The sequence below is a fragment of the Theropithecus gelada genome, chromosome 14 (assembly GCF_003255815.1).
Source record: "Theropithecus gelada isolate Dixy chromosome 14, Tgel_1.0, whole genome shotgun sequence".
Classification (NCBI taxonomy): domain Eukaryota; kingdom Metazoa; phylum Chordata; class Mammalia; order Primates; family Cercopithecidae; genus Theropithecus; species Theropithecus gelada.
In genome coordinates, this window is record NC_037682.1 from 110,760,062 (window position 1) to 110,784,075 (window position 24,014).

Here is a 24,014-nt window from a genome sequence, read left to right on the forward strand (position 1 = left end):
GATTTGTCTTTGAAAAACAGTCATGAGTTTTCGTTTAAAAAAGCGTCACTATATGTTCATACTTGTTAAACCTCTTCAGGTTTCTGAGATGGAGTTTTAAAAATTTGAAGCTTTAAGAGACTTTGGAAATAAACTGATCTAACTCTTTCATTTACAGAGACAGAAATTGAGACCCAGAAGGGCAAATAATTTGCTTGAGGTTGCGTAGCCAGTGTCAGCAGACTTGAGCCCAGGTCTCTGGACTTGTGCTCTGGTGTCCCCCTCTCCTCTTGACAGGAGGTTAATATTCATCCTTGTAAAGTATAATGACATTTTCCACATAGAGCTCCACATATTGAATACTTGTTTTTGTAGCATAAAACTATTCATTTTTAACATGGGAAAACATTGAAATGAAAATGAAAAATGCTTCTATCAGTAAGTTGAGTCTTTAGAGATAAAAAAATATTTAAGTTATTTTAGACTTGTATGCTTATGGTTTTCTGCCTAATTAAAAATGCAGATTCCTTAGTGTTAGAAAATATTTTGTATTCACAACAGCATTAGGCCTAGGCATTGTTGTTCTCTATAACTTTTTGCTTTTTAAAAGTTTAGCAGTTTTCAAGCATAGTTTTATTCCTCTTTATTATGATCATAACACTTTCCAAATTTTTTCTGTTGACCATTGAGTCTTGGCAGAAGCAAAGGGAGGAGCTAGGCCAGTGAGAAAGCTATTATGAATGGAGTGCATGGCAGCTGTACAAGGATACTGTTGGTTTTTCCAGAGCTAAGCACGTTTCTTTTTAACATTGTTCTGAGTGATGCTGTAAATGTACAGGCAGAAGTAAACAAAAGGCAGCCATTTTTGCCACTGCAGGATTTGGAATGCAAAATAAAGTTGGCCAAATGGAGGACAGACTAAGCAGGAAAATATTTTTATCTTTCAGAAATTTTTTGGTGAATTTTTTTAAGCTTGGGGTTCATGTTCTTTGAAGGTTAACTGTGACTGCCAGTTTACAATTCACTAAATAATACAAGCAGATGGTTTGGGTTTTTGATGTTTGTTAACTATTGAGTTGAATTATTCACACAGGGCCTTTGGGAACCATTTTTTTTTTTTAAAGAGGTTATACATAATAAGGACTTTTTTTCCTTTCCAAAGAATGTTAATTTCAAGAGTATCAACAGCATGGCCAGGCATGGTGGCTCTTGCCTGTATATAATTCCAGCGTTTTGGGATGCCAGGAGGCAGGATCATTTGAAGCTAGGAGTTCAAGACCAGCCTTGGTAACATAGTGAGGCTCTATCACTGCAAAAAATAGTTTAAAAAAATTATGCAGGTGTGGTTGCGTGTATCTGTAGTCCTGTCTTTTTGGGAGGTCTAGTTGGGAATGTCTCTTGAGTCCAGGAGACAAGTATTCAAGCTGCATTTGAGGTATGATCATGCCATTGTACTCCAGCCTGGGTGACAGAGCAAACCACCCCACACCCTTCCTTTTTTTAAGAAAAAAAAGGCCTTGCCATCTTTCTCAGCTGGTCTCAAACTCCTAGGTTCAAGCCATCCTCCCATCTCAGCCTTCCAAAGTGCTGGGATTACAGGCATGAGCCACCACGCCTGGCCCTTTTAAATTTTTGTTTTTTATTTTATTTTACTTTATTTTATGTCTTGCTCTGTCACCCAGGCCAGAGTGCAGTGGCCTGATCTCTGCTCACTGCAAACTCCATCTCCCAGGTTGAAGCGATTCTCCTGTCTCAGCCTCCCCAGTTGTTGGAGTTACAGGTGCCTGCCACCACACCCAGCTAATTTTTGTATTTTTAGTAGAGACGGGCTTTCACCATGTTGGCCAGGCTGTTCTCGAACTCCTGACCTCAAGTGATCTGCCTGCCTTGGCCTCCCAAGGTGCTGGGATTACGGGCGTGAGCCACCGCACCTGGCCTAAAATTTTTATTGTTTATTTATATTTTATTTATTTATTTATTTATTTGTTTTGAACCAGAGTCTCTCTCTGTCGCCAGGCTGGAGTGCAGTGGTGTGATCTTGGCTCACTGCAACTTCTGCCTCCCAGGTTCAAGTGATTCTCCTGCCTCAGCCTCCCAAGTAGCTGGGACTATAGGCATGTGCCACCACACTCAGCTAGTTTTTGTATTTTTAGTAGAGATGGGATTTCACCATGTTGGTCAGGCTGGTCTCGATCTCCTGACCTCGTGATCTGCCCGCTGCAGCCTCCCAAAGTGCTGGGATTACAGGTGTGAGCCACCACGCCTGGCAATTTTTATTTTTTGAGACTCTGTCTCTTAAAAGATGAAGAAAAAATAAAAAAAGAGTAGGCCTACCTTTATATTCTTTGAGGTCTGTGTTAGTGTTTCATGGTTGAAGACTTAAGAGTTAGTGCAGTGCTGATTTCCCTGGTCATGATGATTCATTTTCAGAAGATCTTGAGAAAAACAGACATTTAATATGCAAATGAACTTTAAGAGGTTACATGCTAAAGAAGGACAGATAACACTTGTGGAAGGCACATGGTACTAGTTTAAAAATACTAATTCATGAAGTGTTTTGGAAACATTTTGTGGTATGTTGTGAGGGCTGATCCATTGTCATGAACATTTATTGATTGCGTATGATAAAGGTTTTAGTTTAGTTTTTTGTTGTTGTTGAAGGGATGTGCGGTTGACCCTAGAACAGCCAGGAGGTTAGGGGCACAGATCACCCCACATCCCATCCCCCTCATTACCTCCAGCCCCTGCCCCCCCTTCGAAAGTCACACATAACTTTTGACTCCGCCACCAAAAGTTAGCCAGTAATAGCCTGCTCTTGATTAGAAGCTTTATTGATAACATAAAACAGCTTATTAACACGTATTTTGTACATATATGTGTTGCATCCTGTGTTCTTCCAATGAAGTAAGCCAGATTAAAGAAAACATTATTTTTTGTATTTTTTGTTTGTTTGTTTGTTTGAGATGGAGTCTCGCTCTGTCACCAGGCTGGAGTGCAGTGGCGTGACCTTGGCCCACTGCAACCTCTGCCTCCCGGGTTTAAGCGATTCTCCTGCCTCAGCATCCCGAGTAGCTGGGACTACAGAAGAAAACATTGAAAAAATCATAAGGAAGATAAAATATTTACGATTCATTAAGTGGAAGTGGATCTTCGTAAAGGTCTTCATCCTCTTTGTCTTCATGTTGAGTAGGAGAAGGAGGGGTTGGCTGCTGTCTCAGGTGGCAGAGATGGAATAGATGGAAGAGGTGGAGGGGGAGGCAAGAGGGCAGGCACACTTGGTCAAACTTTTATTGAAAAAAAGACTTTGTATAAGCAGACCCACGCTTTCAAACCCGTGTTGTTGAAGGGTCAACTGTATACCTGTTTTTCAGAGACATTAGGCAAGTACTTCGTTTTGTCCTAAACTCTTTGATGTAAGTGTGTGTGTGTGTTTTGTGTGTGTGTGTGTGTTTATGTATGTATGTATTTGAGACAGAGTCTCGCTCTGTTGCTCAGGCTGGAGTACAGTGGCGTGATCTCGGATCACTGCAACCTCCACCTCCCGGATTCATGCAATTCTCCTGTCTCAGCCTCCCCAGTAGCTGGGACTACAGGTGCATGCCACCACACCTGGCTAATTTTTGTATTTTTAGGAGAGACAGGGTTTCACCATGTTGGTCAGGCTGGTCTCCAACTCCTGACATCAGGTAATCCACCTGCCTTGGCCTCCCAAAGTGTTGGGATTACAAGTGTGAGCTGCAGTGCCTGGCCTTATGTTTTGTTTTTGTTTTGGGACAGGGTCTCATTCTATCCTACAGGCTGGAGTGCGGTGATGCAATCTTGGTTCACTGCAGCCTCAACCTCCTAGGCTCAACTGATCTTCTCACCTCAGCATCCCAGGTAGTTGGGACTACGGGTACGTGCACCACATCCAGCTAATTTTTTGTGTTTTTTGTAGAGATGGGGTTTTGCCATGTTGTCCAGGCTAGTCTTGAACTCCTAGGCTCAAGCGAACTGCCCGCCTCAGCGTCAGCCTCAGCCTCCCAAAATTCTGGGATTACAGATGTAAGACACTGTATCCAGCCAATATGAATATTTTCTTTTCTTTTCTTTTTTTTTTTTTGAGACAGAGTTTTGTTCTTGTTGCCCATCCTAGAGTACAATGGTACTACCTTGTACCATGGTAGATCACTGCAACCTCTGCCTCCCGGGTTCAACCGATTCTTCTTCCTCAGCCTCCCGAGTAGCTAGGATTATAGGCGTGTCCCACCACGCCCGGCTAATTTTTTGTATTTTTAATAGAGATGGGGTTTTTCACATGTCGGCCAGGCTGGTCTCAAACTCCTGACCTCAGGTAATCCCAAAGTGCTGGGATTACAGGTGTGAGCCACCGTGTCTGGCCTAAATATTTTCTTTTTTCTTTTCTTTTTTTTTTTTTTTGACATGGAGTCTCGCTCTGTCGCCCAGGCTGGAGTGCACTGGCGCGATCTCAGCTCACTGCAAGCTTCGCCTCCTGGGATCACGCCATTCTCCTGCCTCAGCCTCCCGAGTAACTGGGACTACAGGCGCCCCCCACCTCGCCCGGCTAGTTTTTTGTGTTTTTTAGTGGGGACGGGGTTTCACCGTATTAGCCAGGATGGTCTTGATCTCCTGACCCCGTGATCTGCCGACCTTGGCCTCCCAAAGTGCTGGGAATACAGGCGTGAGCCACTGTGCCCGGCATGGCCTAAATATTTTCACTGGGAGCTGTACTTGGTACTTGGTTTGAACCTTTAAAGGGGTGGATTCTATAGCTTTTGCAGATTGTTGGTCACCCAGTTCTTGTGTTGCCTGCTGCCTTTTCTCTATTTCTTGGTTACCAGAGACCATGCAGGACTGGGAAAGTAGTTGTGTCATGGGCCCGAATGGTAGGACTAATGCTACCAGATTCTGGGAATCTTTAAAGGGTGATATGAGGTCCACCATTCTGTCTTTAGTAGGTAATTCTTGCCTCCCCTGCATATAAGCCAGTCAGATGGTATGGAAATGAGGAGGGGAACTAACATTTATTGAATGCAATTTTTTTGGAAACTATGCAATCCTTTTATGCAAATTTTATTATGAGGCATTATCTTTGATTTTGTGGATAAAAACTGAGGCTCAGAGGTTAAGAAATTTACTCAATTTAAATGACTGAAACAGGACTGTTTTTTTTGTTTGTTTGGTTTTTTTTTTTTGAAATGGAGTCTGTGGTTGCCCAGGCTGGAGTGCAGTGGCATGTCTCAACTCACTGCAACCTTCTCCTTCTGGGTTCAAGCGATTCTCCTGCCTCAGCCTCCCGAGTTAGCTGGGACTACAGGTGTGTGCCACCCTGCCTGGCTAATTTTCACATTTTTAGTAGAGACGGGGTTTCACCATGTTGACCAGGCTGGTCTTGAACTCCTGACCTCAAGTGATCTACCTGCCTCAGCCTCCCAAAGTGCTGGGATTACAGGCATACGCCACCACGCCCTGCCTGAAGCAAGACATTTTGATATGGCTGTTTGATTAAATCTGGTGAAAATACTAAAACATTATTTAGTCCTTTAAAAATTTAATTGAAAAGTTAAAAACTTATAGTTTAGGCTTTAGCACAATGTCTCTTTGGTGACTTCCTTACCTGTTCCACAAATCTCTCTCATTACCTTCTCCACCTTGTTCACTATGCTTTAACCTCACTGACCTTTCTACAAACAAATCTCAACCTCTTCCCACTTTAAGACCGTCGAAGTACAATGGTTTGATGGTACAATGGTTTGATTTGGGATTTTTCGACTTAATGATGGTGCAAAAGTGATGGCTATTCAGTGGAAACTGCACTTTCAATATCCATATAAGTATTCTGTTTTTCACTTTTAGTGCAGTATTCAATAAATTACACGAGTTATTCAGCACTTTATAATAAAGTAGGCTTTGTGTTAGATGATTTTGCCCAACTCTAGGCTACTGTGTTATGAGCATGTTTAAGGTAGGCTAGGCTAAGCTATGATGTTTGGTAGGCTAAGTATATTAAATATACTATTGACTTATATCTTCAACTTAGGATAGGTTTACTGGAATGTAACTCCATTGTAAATTGAGGAACATCTGTGGTTGTTCCTTCTTTTTGAGCTACTCTTCTGCTATAGCTTGCTTTTTTCTCTTAATTTCAGCTCTTAGCCTAAATGTCGCTGTTGCATCAGAAAAGCTTTATCTACTAGTCACCCAGCACTCTCTTATCATATTAGCCTATTTTAATTCTGTAGCGAACCTTATAATTTTCTTTTTTTTTTTTTTTTTTAATTAGACGGAGTTTTGCTCTTGTTGCCCAGGCTGGAGTGCAACGGTGCTATCTTGGCTCACTGCAACCTCCGCTTCCCAGGTTCAAGCGATTCTCCTGCCTCAGCTTCCCAAGTAGCTGGGATTACAGGTGTGGGCCAACACACCCGGCTAATTTTGTATTTTTATTAGAGATGGGGTTTCGCCATGTTGGTCAGGCTGGTCTCGAACTCCTGACCTCAGGTGATCCACCTGCCTCGGCCTCGCAAAGTGCTGGGATTACAGGTGTAAGCCACCACGCCCAGCAAACCTTATAATTTTCTTGTTGACTTCATTTTTATTGTTTTATTGCTTGATTCCTCTCACATTCAGATACCTTGTCTTTCTACTTCTGTGTCCTTGTGCCTGACACATATTTTTTGAATCAATACGTTGAGAAAAATAAAACTGGTACAACCTTTAACTTACAGCCTCCATATGTACAAATTGGTCTCTGTCTGAACCTATGCTCACTCTTTCTTTTTCCTATTCTAGGAGGTGTCTTCTTGTTGTAAAATATATTTTTTTAATTTTTTTTTTTGAGACAGAGTCTCATTCTGTCTCCCAGGCTGGAATATGGTGGTGTGATCTTGACTGACTGCAACCTCCACCTCAAGCGGTCCTCCCACTTCAGCCTCCTGAGTAACTGGGACTACAGGCGCCCATCACCACGCCTACCTAATTTTTTTGTATGTTTTTGTGGAGATGGGGTTTCACAATGTTGCCCAGGCTGAATTTTCATTGTTTAGAAATAGACACAAAGCATTTTGGGAGGCCAAGGCAGGCGGATCACCTGAGTTCAGGAGTTTGACACCAGCCTGGCCAACATGGCGAAACCCTGTCTCTACTAAAAATACAAAAATTAGTCAGGCATGGTGGCGCACGCCTGTAATCCCAGCCACTTGGGAGGCTGAGCCAGGAGAATCACTTGAACCTGAGAAGTGGAGGTTGTGGTGAGCTGAGATCATGGCATTGCACTCCAGCCTGGGCGACAAGAGCAAAACTCCATCTCAAAAAAAAAAAAAAAAAAAGAAATAGGGACAAGGTCTTGCCGTGTGGCCCAGGCTGGAGTGCAGTGGCTGTTCACAGGCATGATTATAGCACACTGCAGCCTCAGACTCTTGGACTCACTCAAGCAATCCTTCTGCTTCAGCCTCTGGAGTAGCTGAGACTTACACCCATACCACCACCACTCCTAGCTAATTCCTTCTCTGTCTCTCTCTTTTTTTTTTTTTGGAGATGTGGTTTCACTCTTGTCCCCCAGGCTGTAGTGCAGTGGCGTGGTCTTGGCTCACTGCAACCTTTGCCTCTGGGTTCAAGTGATTCTCCTGCCTCAGCCTCCCGAGTAGCTGGGATTACAGGTGCCTGCCAGCATGCCTGGCTAATTTTTTTGTAATTTTTAATAGAGGCAGGGTTTCACCATGTTGACCAGTTGTCACTTACCTCCTTTTCTCTTCTGGATGTTTCTTAATATGAACTATGTTTAGTTTTCAGTTTTTGCTGGATGTTAATCTGTAGTTACAGTGTCAGTCTCCCCCACCTCTTTCCACAGACTAACATAGGAACCTACAATTTTAATATTTTTATTGTAAAATGTATTGTTTATAAATACCTGACTGACTTTTGGAATGTAGCACTTGTAAACTGGGAACTGTCTGTATTTGTTTTATTAATATGAGTTATTAACTCTGTTGTACTTAGAATATAGTTATCTTGTGAGGTGGAGTCTTTTTTCCCTGGCCATGTTCTTCCCTTTTGACTTAAACACTTGATAGAAGAAGAGCTTTCTAAAATGCTGTGAAAATATTCATGAACCAAATGTTTTTTGTTGATTCGGCTTGTCTTTATGTGCTAGGCTTATATATGGGGCTAACTGGATGTGGTGGCATGAGCCTTTAATCCCAGCTATTCGGGCAGCTTAGGCAGGAGGGTTGCTTGAATCCAGGAGTTCGAGGTTGCAGTGAGCTATGATTGAACCACTGTACTCTAGCCTGAGTGACAGACTGAGTCTCTCAAAAAAAAACACAAAAAAACAAAACAAAAAAAAACTTAAGAAAACAAGAGTTCAAGAAATGTTGTATTGAGAATGACGTATCTTAGTTTTACAATTTTCATATTATTTCAAGAGTTCCTTTTTTTTTTTTTTTTTCTTATGAGATAGAATCTTGCTGTTGCCCAGGCTGGAGTGCAGTGGCATGGTCTTGACTCACTGCAACTTCCACCTCCCAGGTTCAAGTGATTCTCCTGCCTCAGCCTCCCGAGTAGCTGGAATTATAGGCATGTGCCACCATATCCGGCTAATTTTTGAAGAATTCTTGATCATTAGTTATTAAATGGGAATTTATCCTAAGGAAATAATCTGATGTATAGAAGACTGAAATGCCCAAGCATGTTCATCACTGTGTTGCAGTAGTAAAGACTTGAAAACAAATAAATGTTAAAACAAAGTTGGGGGGAGATGGTTAAGATATGTTATTGTCTATCCATAGACTAGAATTATTTAAATATCTCAAAAAAGTTTATAATGAGCTTTTGGTGACACAAGAAAATAGGTATTTTTAAATGTGGAATAAAAATGAGAACGTGTGCTTCCATTAATGTTAGCTTAGGTTGTTTTGAACCAAATATACTGCTAACAGCTAGAAAAGCTAGAAGACATAGAATTATTATCAAGACAGTAAGAAATTATGCCAAATTTGGGAAGTTGAGGAGAGCTGTGAGAAATTTATTTTCATGTAATGTGTAAGGGATCTAGTTTTGTTTTTTTCCATATGGAGAGCAAAGTTTTCAATAGTTTTTCTCTTGTATTCTTGATTTTTAATGTTCACTGCTGATACTGAATTTCCTTATGTGCATGTGTGAGTCTGTTTCTGGACTTTCTGTTCCAATAGTTTGTCTTTTCCAGACACAGAAAAGTCCGTGTAAATAGAGAGCACAAACAAGATGTTAGGAAGAAATCCAAATTTATTTGTTTGACAAACACAAAATGGACTAAACTTACCAGTTAGAAAACAATGATTGTTACATTGGATTTTTAAAATCTGTCTTTATGATCTTTAAAAGAAACACTTAAAACATAACTCAGAAAAGTTGAAAGTAAAAGATGGGATGAAGAATTACCAGACAAATTCTGAGAGTCTAACTGTAGGACTCTCAGCTCCAGGCTTTGCTGAGTCCAAGACCTGTCTGTTCCTGTTCCTCAAGCGGTTGTTAAAACTCAAACCCTAGTAATCCCAGCACTTTGGAAGGCCGAGGCAGGCGGATCACCTAAGGTCAGGCATTCAAGACCAGCCTGGCCAACATGGCGAAACCCCATCTCAGCTAAAAATACTAAAATTAGCTGGATGTGATGGCAGGTGTCTGTAATCCCAGCTACTTGGGAGGCTGAAACAGGAGAATCACTTGAACCTTGGAGGCAGCGGCTGCTGCAGTGAGCTGAGATTGTGCCATTGCACTCCAGTCTGGGCAAAAAGAGCAAAACTCCATCTCAAAAACAAAAAACAAACAAAGGTCTGGGCGCAGTGGCTCACGCCTGTAATCCCAGCACTTTGGGAGGCTGAGGAGGGTGGATTACGAGGTCAGGAGTTTGAGACCAGGCTGACCAACATGGAGAAACCCTGTGTCTACCAAAAATACAAAATTAGCCGGGCATGGTGGTACATGCCTGTAATCCCAGCTACTGGGGAGGCTGAGGCAGGAGAATCGCTTGAACCCAGGAGGTGGAGGTTGCGGTGAGCCAAGATCACACCATTGTACTCCAGCCTGGGCAACAAGAGCAAAACTCTGTCTCAAAAAACAGATAAAACTCTGTAATCCCCTAGATTACAGAGATTTACCTCCCAGGGCAGTCATGTCCTTTATTTCCGTCCCTGGGAATTTTCTTTAGTCTATTAGAGGGGTCAGGCTGGACATAGTGGCTCATGCCTATAATCCCAGCATTTTGGGAGGCTGAGGCAGTTGGCATCGTTTGAGCTGAGGAGTTTGGGACTAGCCTGGGCAACATGTCTCTACAATAAAAACAATTAGCTGGGTGTGGTTACGCATGGCTGTAGTCCCAGCTACCCAGGAGGCTGAAGTGGGAGGATCACCTGAGCCTGGGGATTTGAGGCTGCACTGAGCTGTGATTGCTCCACTCCACTCCAACCGTGAGACCCTGTCTCAAATAAATAAATAAATAAAAATATTGTGGGGATTAGCAGTATATTTAAAAGTAATTTGCCATATTTCATCTGGCATGTTTTAGGCATTTATGTGGATGTTTTCCCCTAGTTGTTTGGTCTGTGTGTTATCTGTACCATTAGTCTCTCAAAGGGATTTAAAAACACATTCTTCTGGGGGACCACTAAAAATTTTAAGATGATTGCCTGTGGGCAATGGGGTTATGGATCTGTTTCTTATATTCTCATGTATTTTTCATATTTTGCAAAACAGCACATATATCATCACTTTCTTAAACTTAAAAAAGGGAGCTGTCCTTAAAATTCTCCAAGTAATAGCCCTTCTTTTTCATTTGTTGCAGGTGGTGCGGTTGTGTCAGAACCCAAAGCTGGCGCTAAAGAATAGCCCACCTTATATCTTAGACCTGCTGCCAGATACCTACCAGCATCTCCGTACTATCTTGTCAAGATATGAGGGGAAGATGGAGACACTTGGAGAAAATGAGTATTTTAGGGTATTCATGGAGAATTTGATGAAGAAAACTAAGCAAACCATAAGCCTCTTCAAGGAGGGAAAAGAAAGAATGTATGAGGAGAATTCTCAGCCTAGGTAATGGAGAAATACTACACAAATAATAATGCAGGTCTGTGACTGCCTGAATGGGTAACACATAGAAGTAGTTGAGTTGGTTTTAATTTTATGTTAGTAGGAATGGAAAGTTGACATTTGATTTAAAGATATAGTTTATATAGAAGGTTGCCATGTATGACATTGTAGTATCCCTAACTCTGATTTGCTTACCTCTGAAAAATCATTTACTGATAGTAATGAAAATGAGTTGGAGGCAGTAGGTCCTTTGGAGAACCTGAAGATCATGAAAGTTTGTGAGTAGATGGGAGTTTGGAAGAAAGAAGATTGGGGTTAAGTGGAGTTTGGGAGTAAATAAGAGGCAGATCTTGCCCAAAGCTGTAGCATATTAGGTAAATTTTTTTTTTTTTTTTTTTTGAGACGGGGTCTCGCTCTGTCGCCCAGGCTGGAGTACAGTGGCCGGATCTCAGCTCACTGCAAGCTCCGCCTCCCGGGTTTACGCCATTCTCCTGCCTCAGCCTCCCGAGTAGCTGGGACTACAGGCGCCCGCCACCACGCCCGGCTAATTTTTTGTATTTTTAGTAGAGACGGGGTTTCACCGTGTTAGCCAGGATGGTCTCGATCTCCTGACCTCGTGATCCGCCCGCCTCGGCCTCCCAAAGTGCTGGGATTACAGGCTTGAGCCACCGCGCCCGGCCCATATTAGGTAAATTTATGTGTGGGATAATAGGGGAAAAAGCCACTAGTTTAACTTCTTAAAAGATGAAGCTATGTGAAATGACATTTTCTTTACAGGTAAAAGTAACTTTTCAAATAAAATAGGTAGAGGTGAATGCAGTTAATTCAATAAATATTTGAAGGATCACTATGTATTCTTTTGTATTAATTTTATTATCATGATTATTATTTTTTTGAGACAGAGTCTGGCTCTCAGCCCAGGCTGGAGTGCAGTGGCATGATTTCGCCTCTAGGTTCAAGTGATTCTCCTGTCTTAGCCTCCTGACTAGCTGGGATTATAGATGTGTACCACCATGCCTGGCTAATTTTTATATTTTTAGTAGAGATGGGGTTTCACCATGTTGGCCAGGCTGGTCTCCAACTCCTGACCTCAGGTGATCTGCCCGCCTTGGCCTCACAAAGTGCTGGGATTACAGGTGTGAGCCATCGAGCCTGGCCCTCTTTTGTATTTATTAAATACCAGAAACTATAGGCTATCCTGCATGTTGTTAGCTTGGCTGTCATAAATTACGTACTGGGAGAGAAATAAGTTAACTGTATGTGTGAATGTAATTGTGTTTGATTTTGTTCAATTGGAACTAAATATTAACTCATCTAGAATGAGTAATAAAATAATTCCACTAGAATTTTTTAGTGAGTAAGTTACTATCGAGGAGTGACTTGAATTAGAAGGAACAGTATTTCTGAAGACATCTGGTTACGATGCATGACTCTAGCAGTAACATACTAAATGGTGTCCTTGTTGTCTACTTTCCTTTGGGCCTGTTGGCCTAGATTCTGGCAACCCTAGCTCTCAGTTAAAATTTTATGCACATGATTATCCATATTACTATTATTGCAAACAAATTACTCAGGTGTAGTCTGAATAATGGACTCTAAATGTCCATCTTTTCTTTCTTTTTTTTTGTTTGTTTGTTTGAGTTGTGCTCTTGTCACCCAAGCTGGAGTGCAGTGGCGCGATCTTGGCTCAGTGCAACCTCCACCTCTTAGGTTCAAGCGATTCTCCTGTCTCAGCCTCCCGAGTAGCTGGGATTACAAGCATGCACCACTGTGCCTGGCTAATGTTTGTATTTTTAGTAGAGACGGAGTTTTGCCATGTTGGCCAAGCTGGTCTTGAACTCCTGACCTCAGGGGATCTGCCTGCCTCAGCCTCCCTAAGTGTTGGGATTGCAGGTGAGAGCCACTTCTGCTGGCCTGTCCATCTTTTCTTTTTTTTTTTGTTTTGTTTTTTTTTTTTTTGAGACGGAGTCTCGCTGTGTCGCCCAGGCTGGAGTGCAGTGGTGTGATCTCGGCTCACTGCAAGCTCCGCCTCCCGGGTTCACGCCATTCTCCCACCTCAGCCTCCGAGTAGCTGGGACTACAGGCGCCCGCCACCACGCCCGGCTAGTTTTTTGTATTTTTAGTAGAGACGGGGTTTCACCATGTTAGCCAGGATGGTCTTGATCTCCTGACCTCGTGATCCACCCGCCTCGGCCTCCCAAAGTGCTGGGATTACAGGCTTGAGCCACCGCGCCCGGCCCCATCTTTTCTTAAAAAGATTCTGATGAGTGAATTCAATCCATAAGAACCTTTGTTCTAGTTTATCTGGAAGTGAACTTTATTCCTTTTAAATATTCAAATTTCGTAACTTGTTAAAATCGCGACTGTATGGACCTTTTAGCTAGCTAGTCATTTTGTATTGCTGAGTTTCTAAAAAATAATTTTAATTCATTAGGTACCAAAACTTAAAAATTTTATTTACCATGTACTGTGAACTAGGTTCTGGTTCTAGGAGGTGAAAAGGAAAGTTAAGCATTCAAATTTGAGGTGATATGACAAATGCATTAATAGAGATATGTACAAAATGCTATTGGGAGACAGGCACAGTGACATGCATCTGTAGTTCTAGCTACTCAGAAGACTGAGGTGGGAGGATTCCTTCAGCACAGGACATTGAGACCAGCCTGGGTGACACAGCGAGACCTCTTCTTAAAGTAAATGAAACATTTTTAAAAAGTGCTGTGTGAATACAGTTTTGTCCAGGGGCATCAGAGAAGGTGGCATAAAGGACTTGTAATCTGAATTAGAGTTTGAAGGATAAGTAGGAATTTTCTAGGCAGAGAAGTCAAAGTCTTAACACAGTGGCATGAAAATGGAGGCGCTGGTATGTTTAAAATAAATAAAAGTCTGGTTTGGTTAGAATTGTGGGAGATAGATATGCTGGAAATACAGGTCGAAGTCAGATTGTGAAGGGCTGTTTTTTGACTTCTAGACTTTCTCCTATAGATGATAATTTTTGACTTCTAGACTTTCTCCTATAGATGATAGGCTGTCATAGAACAGGTTTATTTTAAAGAGCATTTCTTTTTTCTTATTTATTTATTTTTTCAAGACGGAGTCTTGCTCTGTTGCCCAGGCTGGAGTGCAGTGGCGCGATCTTGGCTCACTGCAAGCTCCGCCTCCCGGGTTCACGCCATTCTCCTGCCTCAGCCTCCCAAGTAGCTGGGATTACAGGTGCCCGCCACCACGCCCGGCTAATTTTTTGTATTTTTAGTAGAGACGGGATTTCACCGTGTTAGCCAGGATGGTCTCGATCTCCTGACCTCATGATCTGCCCACCTCGGCCTCCCAAAGTGCTGGGATTACAGGCGTGAGCCACCGCGCCCAGCGTCTTTTTTTTTTTTTTATTGAGACGGAGTCTCACTCTGTTGCCTAGGCTGGAGTGCAATGGCGCAATATTGGCTCACTGCAAACTCTGCCTCCTGCATTCAAACAATTCTCTTGCCTCAGACTCCCAAATAGCTGGGATTACAGGTGTGTGCATCACGCTGGGCTAATTTTTTTGTATTTTTAGTAGTGACAGGGTTTCACCATATTGAGGCTAGGTGGTCTCAAACCACCTAGGCTCATAGGCTGGTCTCAAACTCCTGGCCTTAAGTGGTCTGCCCGCCCTGGCCTCTATTTTATATGTATTCTTACAGTAAAGTGTGGTAGAGAAAAGAAAATGTTATTAAAATCATAAGGAAGATAAAACATTTATTATTTAGTAAATGGAAGTGGATCCTCATAAAGGTCTTCATCCTCATTGTCTTCATGTTGAATAGGAAGAGGAGGGGTTGGCTGCTGTCTCGGTACTGAAAATTCCAGTACTGGTGTTTCTGTGGTAGAGGCAGAATAGGTGGAAGAGGAGGAAGGGGAGGCAGGACAGGCAGGCACATTTGGTGTTACTTAAATAGAAAAAATATCTGTGTATAAGTGGACCCACACAGTTAAACCCATGTTGTTAAGGCTCAACTATATCTAATTTGCCCTTACCAAATGACTTCAGTATGTGTTGACAAGTTCTTTTGCCTCTTTTTAAACCTCACTGTCAGTGTGCCTACCTGTATCAATTTCATTCCCCCTAACATGAGGTTTTTAATATTTTATGGACTTTGAACCCAGATTTGTACAAATTATATGTAAAATGAGAGTAAACAGATTGCAGGTGAGGATCAAGGAGTTCATTTTTTCAATCAACTTTCTCAGGTTGAAAGGGTTTTTGTAAATAGGGAAAAATATATAGGCTTTTTTATGATCTTTGTGATCTTTTTGGTTACTTAGAGGTTTTTTTTTCTATTCAATTTTTAAATTGAGATATAATTCACATACCATAAAATTCACCCTTTTAAAGTGTACAATTTTGAGGTTTTTAGTGTATTCACAAAGTCAGGCAACCATCACCCCTCTGTATTTCCAGAACATTTTCATCCCCCACAGGAAACCCCACTCCCATTAGCAGTCACTCTTTTTTCCTCTCTCTGGATCTCCCCCCGCCCTTGGTAATCACTAATACCTGCTTTCTGTCTGTGTGGATTTGCCTGCTCTGGACATTTCGTGTAAGTGGAATCACATTAATGGTGGCCTTTTGTGGTTTTTTTGTGTGTCTTCTTTCCCTTAGAATGCTTTTACAGTTCATCCATATTGTAGCATGTATCAGTACCTCATTCCTTTTTATGGCTAAATGATATTTCTTTTTTTTTTTTGAGACGGAGTCTCGCTCTGTCGCCCAGGCTGGAGTGCAGTGGCCGGATCTCGGCTCACTGCAAGCTCCGTCTCCTGGGTTCACGCCATTCTCCTGCCTCAACCTCCCGAGTAGCTGGGACTGCAGGGGCCCGCCACCTCGCCCGGCTAGTTTTTTTGTATTTTTTTAGTAGAGACGGGGTTTCACCATGTTAGCCAGGATGGTCTCGATCTCCTGACCTCATGATCCGCCCGTCTTAGCCTCCCAAAGTGCTGGGATTACAGGCGTGAGCCACCACGCCCGGCCAATCATATTTCAATGTATGGATATACCATATTTTGTTTATGATATTTGTGTTGTTTCTACTTTTTGGCTATTAATAATGTTGCTATGAATGTTTATGTGCCAGTTTTTGTATGGCTATAGCCATATAAACATATATACATAAATGTTTTCACTTCTTTTGAGTATATATATACACATAGGAGTGGAATTGCTGAGTCATATGGTATTCTGTGTTCAACTTTTTGAGTAACCTCCAAACTGTTTCCACAGTACGTGTACCATTTTTCGTTCCCCTAGCGATGTATGTGGGTTCTGATTTTTTGCTAACACTTGCTATTGACTTTTTATTATAGCCATTCTACTTGGGGTAAAGTGGTGTCTTGAGGTTTTGAAATGCATGTGAATACCTTTTCATGTGCCTGTTGGATGTTTGTATATAGTTGTCCCCCTTTATCTTCCGTTTCACCTTCCTTGGATTCAGTTACTTGCAGTGAACCATGGTCTGAAAATACCAAATGAAAAATTCCAGAAATAATTCATAAATTTTGAATTGCATGCCCTTCAGAGTAGTGTGATGAAATCTCACAACGTTCTACTCTGTCCCAGCCGGGATGCAGAGCATCTCTTTGTACAGCATTTCCACGCTGTATACACTAGCACCTGTTAGTCATCTAGTAGCTATCTTAGTTATCAGATTGAGAAAACAATATATACATAGGGTTCAGTACTATCTGTGGTTTCAGGCATCTGCACATCTTGGAATGCAAAGGGGGACTATTGCATCTTTGGAGAAACGTCTATTCAAATCCTTTGCCCATTTTAAAGTTGCATTATTTGTCTTTTCATTGTTGAGTTATAAGATTTTCCTTCATATTCTGGATGCTAGACCAGATACATGATTTGCAAAACTGGACTCCCTTTCTGTGGGTCATCTTTTTACTTTCTAAATAGTATTCCTTGAAGCACAGAAGTTTTAATTACAGTGAAGATCAATATTTATTTGGTTTTTGTACTTTTAAGAAATTATTGCCTAATTCAAGGTCATGAGGCCTGTTTTTTCCTATTTTATAGTTTTGCCTCTTGTATTTAGGTCTTTGATCCATTTTTGAGTTAATTTTTGTATATGGTATGAGGTAGAGATCCAACTTTATTCTCTTGCATGTGGATATCCCTTTGTCTCAGCACCATCTGTTGAAAAGACTGTCCTTTTTCCTTGCATGGACTTGTTACCCTTTTAGGAAGGAAGTAAATTAACCATAAGTGTAAGGGTTTATTTCTGGACTCTCCATTTCATTAATCTACATATCTATCTTAATGCTGGTGCCACACGATCTTGATCACTGTAGCTTTCTTTTCTTTTTTTTTTTGAGACAGAGTCTTGCTCTGTCGCCCAGGCTGGAGTGCAGTGGCCGGATCTCAGCTCACTGCAAGCTCTGCCTCCTGGGTTCACGCCGTTCTCCTGCCTCAGCCTCCCAAGTAGCTGGGACTATAGGCGCCCGCCACCTCGCCCGGCGATTTTTTTTGTATTTTTTAGTAGAGACGGCGTTTCACCGTGTTAGCCAGGATGGTCCTCTCGATCTCCTGACCTCGTGATCCACCTGTCTCGGCCTCCCAAAGTGCTGGGATTACAGGCTTGAGCCACCGTGCCCGGCCGATCACTGTAGCTTTCTACTAAAGCTTTGGAATCAGGAAGTGTGAGTTTTTTTGAGACAGTCTCACTCTGTCATCCAGGCTGGCATGTAGTGAGTGGCACCATCTTGGCTTACTGCAACTTCTGCTTCACAGGTTCAAGCGAGTCTCCTGCCTGAGCCTCCTGAGTAGCGGGGATTACAGGTGCGTACCAACAATCCCAGCTAATTTTTGCATTTTTACTAGAGACAGGGTTTCACCATGTTGGCCGGGCTGGCTTCAAACTCCTGGCCTCATGTGACCTGCCCACTTCAGCCTCCCAAAGTGCTGGGATTGCAGGAGTGAGCCACTGTGCCCGACCCCTAAATACAATGTTTTCTTATCAAAAAGAGCAGCAGGGGCTGGGCATGATGGCTCATGCCTGTAATGCCAGCACTTTGGGAGGCCAAGGTGAGTGGATCACCTGAGGTCAGGAGTTTGAGACCAGCCTGGCCAATGTGGTGAAATCCCGTCTCTACTAAAAATAACAAAAATTAGCCAGGTGTGCTGGCGGGTACCTGTAATTTCAGCTACTCTGGAGGCTGAGGCAGGAGAATCTCTTGAACCCAGGAGGTGGAGGATGCAGTGAGCCGAGATCGAGCCACTGTACTCCAGGCTGGGCGACAGAGCGAGAGTTAATCTCAAATAAACAAGAGCAGCAGGAATTTCGGTAGAATTTTTTTTTTTTTTTTTGAGATGGAGTTTTGCTCTTGTTGTCCAGGCCGGAGTGCAATGGTGCAGTCTCAGCTCACAGCAACCTCCACCTCCTGGGTTCGAGCCATTCTCCTGCCTCAGCCTCTGGAGCAGCTGGGATTATAGGCATGCACCACCATGCCCAGCTAATTTTTTTTTTTTGTATTTTTAGTAGAGACGGTGTTTCTCCGTATTGGTCAGGCAGGTCTTGAACTCCAGACCTCAGGTGATCCGCCCACTTCGACCTCCCAAAGTGCTGGGATTACAGGCGTGAGCCACCACACCCAGCCCTTTGGTAGATATTGTATTAGATCCGTTGATCATTTTGGGGATTACTGCCATCTTAATAATACTGTTTTCTACTACATGAATACTGGATATATTTCCACTTACATTTTTATTCATTGTTGTTGTTGTTGTTGTTTTAGACAGAGTCTCACTCTGTTGCCCAGGCTGGAGTACAGTGGCTCAATCTCAGCTCACTGCAACCTCTTATCTCCCAAGCTCAGGTGGTCTCCCACCTCAGCCTCCCTAGTAGCTGGGACCACAGGTGTGCACCATCGTGCCCGGCTAGTTTTTGTGTTTTTTTTGTAGACATGAGGTTTCGTCATGTTGCCCATGCTGGTCTCAAACTCCTGGGCTCAAGCAATTTGCGCATCTCTGCGTCACAAAATGCTGGGATTACAGGCATGAGCCACCTTGCCTGGCCTTGCTTATATCTTCTGTAATATCTTCTTTAATTTATTTCAGTAATGTTTTGTAATTTTCAGTGTTCAAGTTTTTTGCCTTCTTAGTTATGTTTATTCCTATTTTGTTCGTTTTGATGCTATTATAAATGGAATTGTTAATTTTAGGGTTCATATATAGAAACATAGTTGACTTCTGTGTATTGATCTGGTACTCCGCAACTTTGCAGAACTTATTTATTGGCTCTAGTAGCTTTTTAGTAGGTTCCTTAGGCTTTCCTAGATACCAAATCATGTCACATGCAATTAGAGGTAGTTTTACTTCTTCCTTCTCTTTCTGGGTGCATTTTATCTCGTTTTTCTTGCCTACTTATTCTTGGCTATGTTGAGTAGGAATCTCAGGAGTAGCCATCTTTGTCTTTTTGGTATTGAGGAGGAAAATGTTCAGCCTTTCACCATTGAGTATATTAGCTGTGAGATTTAATAAAGGCTTTTTATCAGGTTAAGGAAGTTTCCTTACGTGTCTTGTTTTTCAGTTTTTTTTTTTTTTTTTGCTTGTTTTTTGTTTTATCATACACAGGTGTTAGAGACCTTTTATGTTTCATTCATGGTTTTTTTTTTTTTTGATAGATGAGGTTGTGGACAGCTAAGTGCTAGTTAAATATAGTACCTAGAATCTTGAAAATAAAACTAGTTTGAGTAAGCCAAGGTAGAAACTTGTTGACTCATAAAATTCTAGAAAAAATGAGTATCTTAAATTGCACTAAAGAGGCTGGGCATGGTGGCCTACGCCTGTAATGCCAGCACTTTGGGAGGCTGAGGTGGGCAGATCACTTGAGGTCAGGAGTTGGAGAGCAGCCTGGCCAACATAGTGAAACCCCACATCTACTAAAAAATACAAAAAAAGACATGGTGGAACATACCTGTAATCCCAGCTGCTTGGGAGGCTAAGGCACGAGAACTCGGGAGGTGGAGGTTTGCAGTGAGCTGAGATCACGCCACTGCGCTCCAGCCTGGGTGACAGGGCGAGACTATTAACCAATGAAAAAAAGAAAAATTGCGCTAAAGGCAAGAATGCAGGTAAGCTTCAGGAACAACTGAAGCCAGGATTGAAATGTTGCCAGGACTCCCTCTGTTCTCTTTGATTCTTCTGGTGTTGCTTCCATACTCAGTGCAGATAGATTAATGTGTAAATTGCAGAAAAGTTTGGTCTCTGTAACACCCAAGTTTTATATCTTAAGAGTTTCTGCTGTAGCAGAAGATCTGATTCTTAGTTCCAGTTTTCACTTTGTCTTGGTATAGAGCATTTGATTGTCCCTGGACCAATCTCTGGAAGGAGAAGTTAAGTACTGGGATTAGTACAGCACAGGCCAGGTGCAGACCTCTAGACTAATTGACTGTGAGTTGGGAGACATGTGTTCCTTCATAGCCATGTGCACGGGGGAGTTTGTTCCTAGTTTTTTGGGTGTTGAGGAGCCAATCTTTTAAATATTCTCTATAAGAATGTACATAATTGGCTGGGCGCAGTGGCTCACGCCCGTAATGCCAGCATTTTGGGAGGCCGAGGTGGGTAGATCACCTGAGGTCAGGAGTTCAAGACCAGCCTGGCCAACATGGTGAAACCTAGTCTCTACTAAAAATACAAAAACTAGCCGGGTGTGGTAGCGGGCACCTGTAATCCCGGCTACTCAGGAGTCTGAGGCAGGAGAATCACTTGATCCTGGGAGTTGGAGGTTGCAGAACTGAGATTGCGCCACTGCACTCCAGCCTGGGTGACAGAGTGAGACTCCATCTCAAAAAAAAAAAAAAAGTGTACATAATTGTGTCATTATTATATAGTATAGTTGCTTCATGGTTTTATTTTAGAGTTATTAGCTGATTCAAGTTCTCCAAAGATAAATTTGCCCTCATTTTTCTTAGACTTTATAAAAAATGAATTAAGTAAAACCATAAGCCTCTGTTTTGCCTTTGATCTTTCTGGGTTTTGCACCTGTTTTCATTTGTGTACAGGAAGTTACAGTAGAAGCCGAATGGGATTATACAGTGCAGTTAATTTTAAAAACTGACTTGTATTCGTTGTGCAAGTAGTATTAAGCTTTTCTAGTGTAATTCTGCCTTCTTAGAGGTAGGTAAAAGGAAAAAAAAATTAGTATTGAGTATTTTGTCTATGGTAGGCACTGCTCCCTCTCTAGTACGTAATGCCTTCTTTTCATGAAGCTTATAAGCTTATATTATCTCTTTTTCCATTAGTTTCCAAAACATAACCTTCATATTATCATTCAGTGGAACAGTATTTAACAAACTAGACAAAAGTGTTTGTGCAGCTATAATCTTTTCCTAGCACCCTGAAAATAGGTTTCAATAAGTGTGCCAAATTCTTCTGGTAGGTAATGGCAGCTTAGATCTTTGTGTTCAGGATTTTGGGCTTGGTGGGGAGAGATTTTCACTTAGGTTAAAAATGTCCTTGCATTTAGGAAAGGGACAACAACATGGGTCCTGAAAGAGATTTTCAGTCCATGAGAGAGACAATGATGGCTTGGACCTAAGTGGTGGGTGTAAAGATGGAAAGAAGTGGGCAGAATTTGATGTATTTTAAAAAGCTAACATACCAGGACTTGCTTTGAGCAACTGAATAGATAGTGCAATGGGAAGCCACTGAACTTTTAAACTGGTGAAGGATGTGATCCTCTTGTCTTTTACAGTGATAGCATTGGCTGCTCTCTGGAAAACAGGTAAGGTCTTGTGGCAATGATGGAAATAGATGGATAGGTTACTAGGTTATTACTCTATGCCAGGTTAGATTAGACTAGGGATGAGGAATTTAAAATGAAGAGAAGTGGGCAAATAAATAGATTGGGGCTAGGCATGGTGTAATTCCTGTAATCCCAGTGATTTGGGAGACTAAGAAAGGAGGATCACTTGAGGCCGAGAGTTTAAGACCAGCCTGAAGCTGGGCTCGGTGGCTCATGATTGTAATTCCAGCACTTTGGGAGGCCAACGCAGTGGATCACCTGATATCAGGAGTTCGAGACCAGCCTGAACATGATGAAACGCCCTCTCTACAAAATCAGCTGGGTGTGGTGGCGGGTACCTGTAGTCCCAGCTATTCAGGAGGCTGAGTCGCTTGAACCCAGGAGGCGGAGGTTGCAGTGAGCCAAGATTGCGCCACTGCACTCCAGCCTGGGTGACAGAGTGAGATCTCCATCTCAAAAAAAAAAAAAAAAGAAAAAAAGAAAAAGACCAGTGTGGCAACATATAGAGAGACCCTGTCTCTGCAAAAAATTTAAAGAAAAATTAGCTCGGTGTGGTGGCGCGCATGCTTGAAGTCCCAGCTACTCAGGAGGCAGCTGAGGTGGGGAGGATCGTTTGAGCCACTGCACTATAGCCTTGGTGACTGAGTAAGGCCCTCTTTTAAAAAAGAAAAAAAAAAAAACAGTTTGCTAGGCATAAAATAATTGTTTCTTTTGGCTTGCGAAAGTGGCAAAAATGGCAAATCTATTTGTTTTTACTTTTTTAAAAAAAAATGTTTTCTCGCAAATCTATTTATAATGAGTATTCCAAAAGAGGATGCAGAGACATGAGTATTGCCATACCAGGTTGCATTAGGGGTGAAATTGGTTTAATCTTTTTGATGTGGTGGTTTTATCAAAAGATTTAGAATTTTCCCAGCCAGGCACAGTGGCTCATGCCTGTAATCCCAGCACTTTGGGAGGCCAAGGCGGGCAGATTACCTGAGGTCAGGAGTTCGAGACCAGTCTGGCCAACGCAGTGAAACCTCGTCTCTACTAAAAATACAAAAAGTTGCTGTGTGTGGGGTACACGCCTGTAATCCCAGCTACTTGGGAAACTGAGGCAGCAGAATCGCTAGAATCCAGGAGGTGGAAGTTGCAGTGAGCCGAGGTCACACCACTGCACTCCAGCCTGGATGACAGAGCGAGACTCCATCTCAAAAAGAAAAAAAGACTTAGAATTTTGCTTAATAAGTTCACAGGCAGGATTTTTATTTATTTATGTATTTATTTAAAAAGAGATTGGGCCGGGTGCGGTGGCTCAAGCCTGTAATCCCAGCACTTTGGGAGGCCGAAACGGGCGGATCACGAGGTCAGGAGATCAAGACCATCCTGGCTAACACGGTGAAACCCTGTCTCTACTAAAAAATACAAAAAACTAGCCGGGCGAGGTGGCGGGCGCCTGTAGTCCCAGCTACTCGGGAGGCTGAGGCAGGAGAACGGCGTAAATCCGGGAGGCAGAGCTTGCAATGAGCTGAGATCCGGCCACTGCACTCCAGCCTGGGCGACAGAGCGAGACTCCGTCTCAAAAAAAAAAAAAAAAAAAAAGAGAGATTGGTCTCATCGTGTTTTCCAGGCTGGTCTCAAGTGATATGCCCACTTTACCCTCCCAAAGTGCTGGGATTATAGACATGAGCCACTGCGCCCAGCCTACTGTTAGGAATTTATCAAAGAGAATTGATCAAGGATGTGAGACCCTGTCTCAGAAAACACAAATTTTTTTTTTTTTTTTTTTTTGCTGATGAAGAGTAATGATATGACAAACAGTATATTACAGAAATGGGCTATAGAATTATATGTTTAATAATATCTCATTTTTGTAGAAAATATTTTAAAATACAAAAACATTATCTAGAAAGAATAATACCAAAATACCAACAGTAGGTATTAGAAATAGAGGTGGTTTAAATTTTCTACAATGAATATGCAATTGATCCAAAAAACTTTTTTGTTTTTAGGCAGGGTCTCCTGTCACCCAGGCAGGAATGCAGAGGTGTGATCACAGCTCATTGCAGCCTCAGCCTCCCAGCTTCAAGCAATTCTCTTGCCTTAGCCTCCTGAGTAGCTGTAACTACGGGCATGTATCACCATGCCTGGCTCATTTCTAAGTTTTTTGTGGACATTGGTCTCACTGTGTTGCCCAGGCTGGTCTCA

At 42.2% G+C, this 24,014-nt stretch overlaps 1 protein-coding gene across 1 annotated transcript in view; it reads left to right on the plus strand.

Annotated features, from left to right (window-relative positions):
• The window catches only part of CBL (Cbl proto-oncogene), a 106,909-nt gene that overhangs the window by 17,126 nt on the left and 65,769 nt on the right, over window positions 1-24,014 (plus strand). The window contains exon 2 of the mRNA XM_025355619.1: window positions 10,793-11,040. Within this exon, the coding sequence (XP_025211404.1) occupies window positions 10,793-11,040 (248 nt within the window). The remainder of the gene's footprint in view (window positions 1-10,792; window positions 11,041-24,014) is intronic.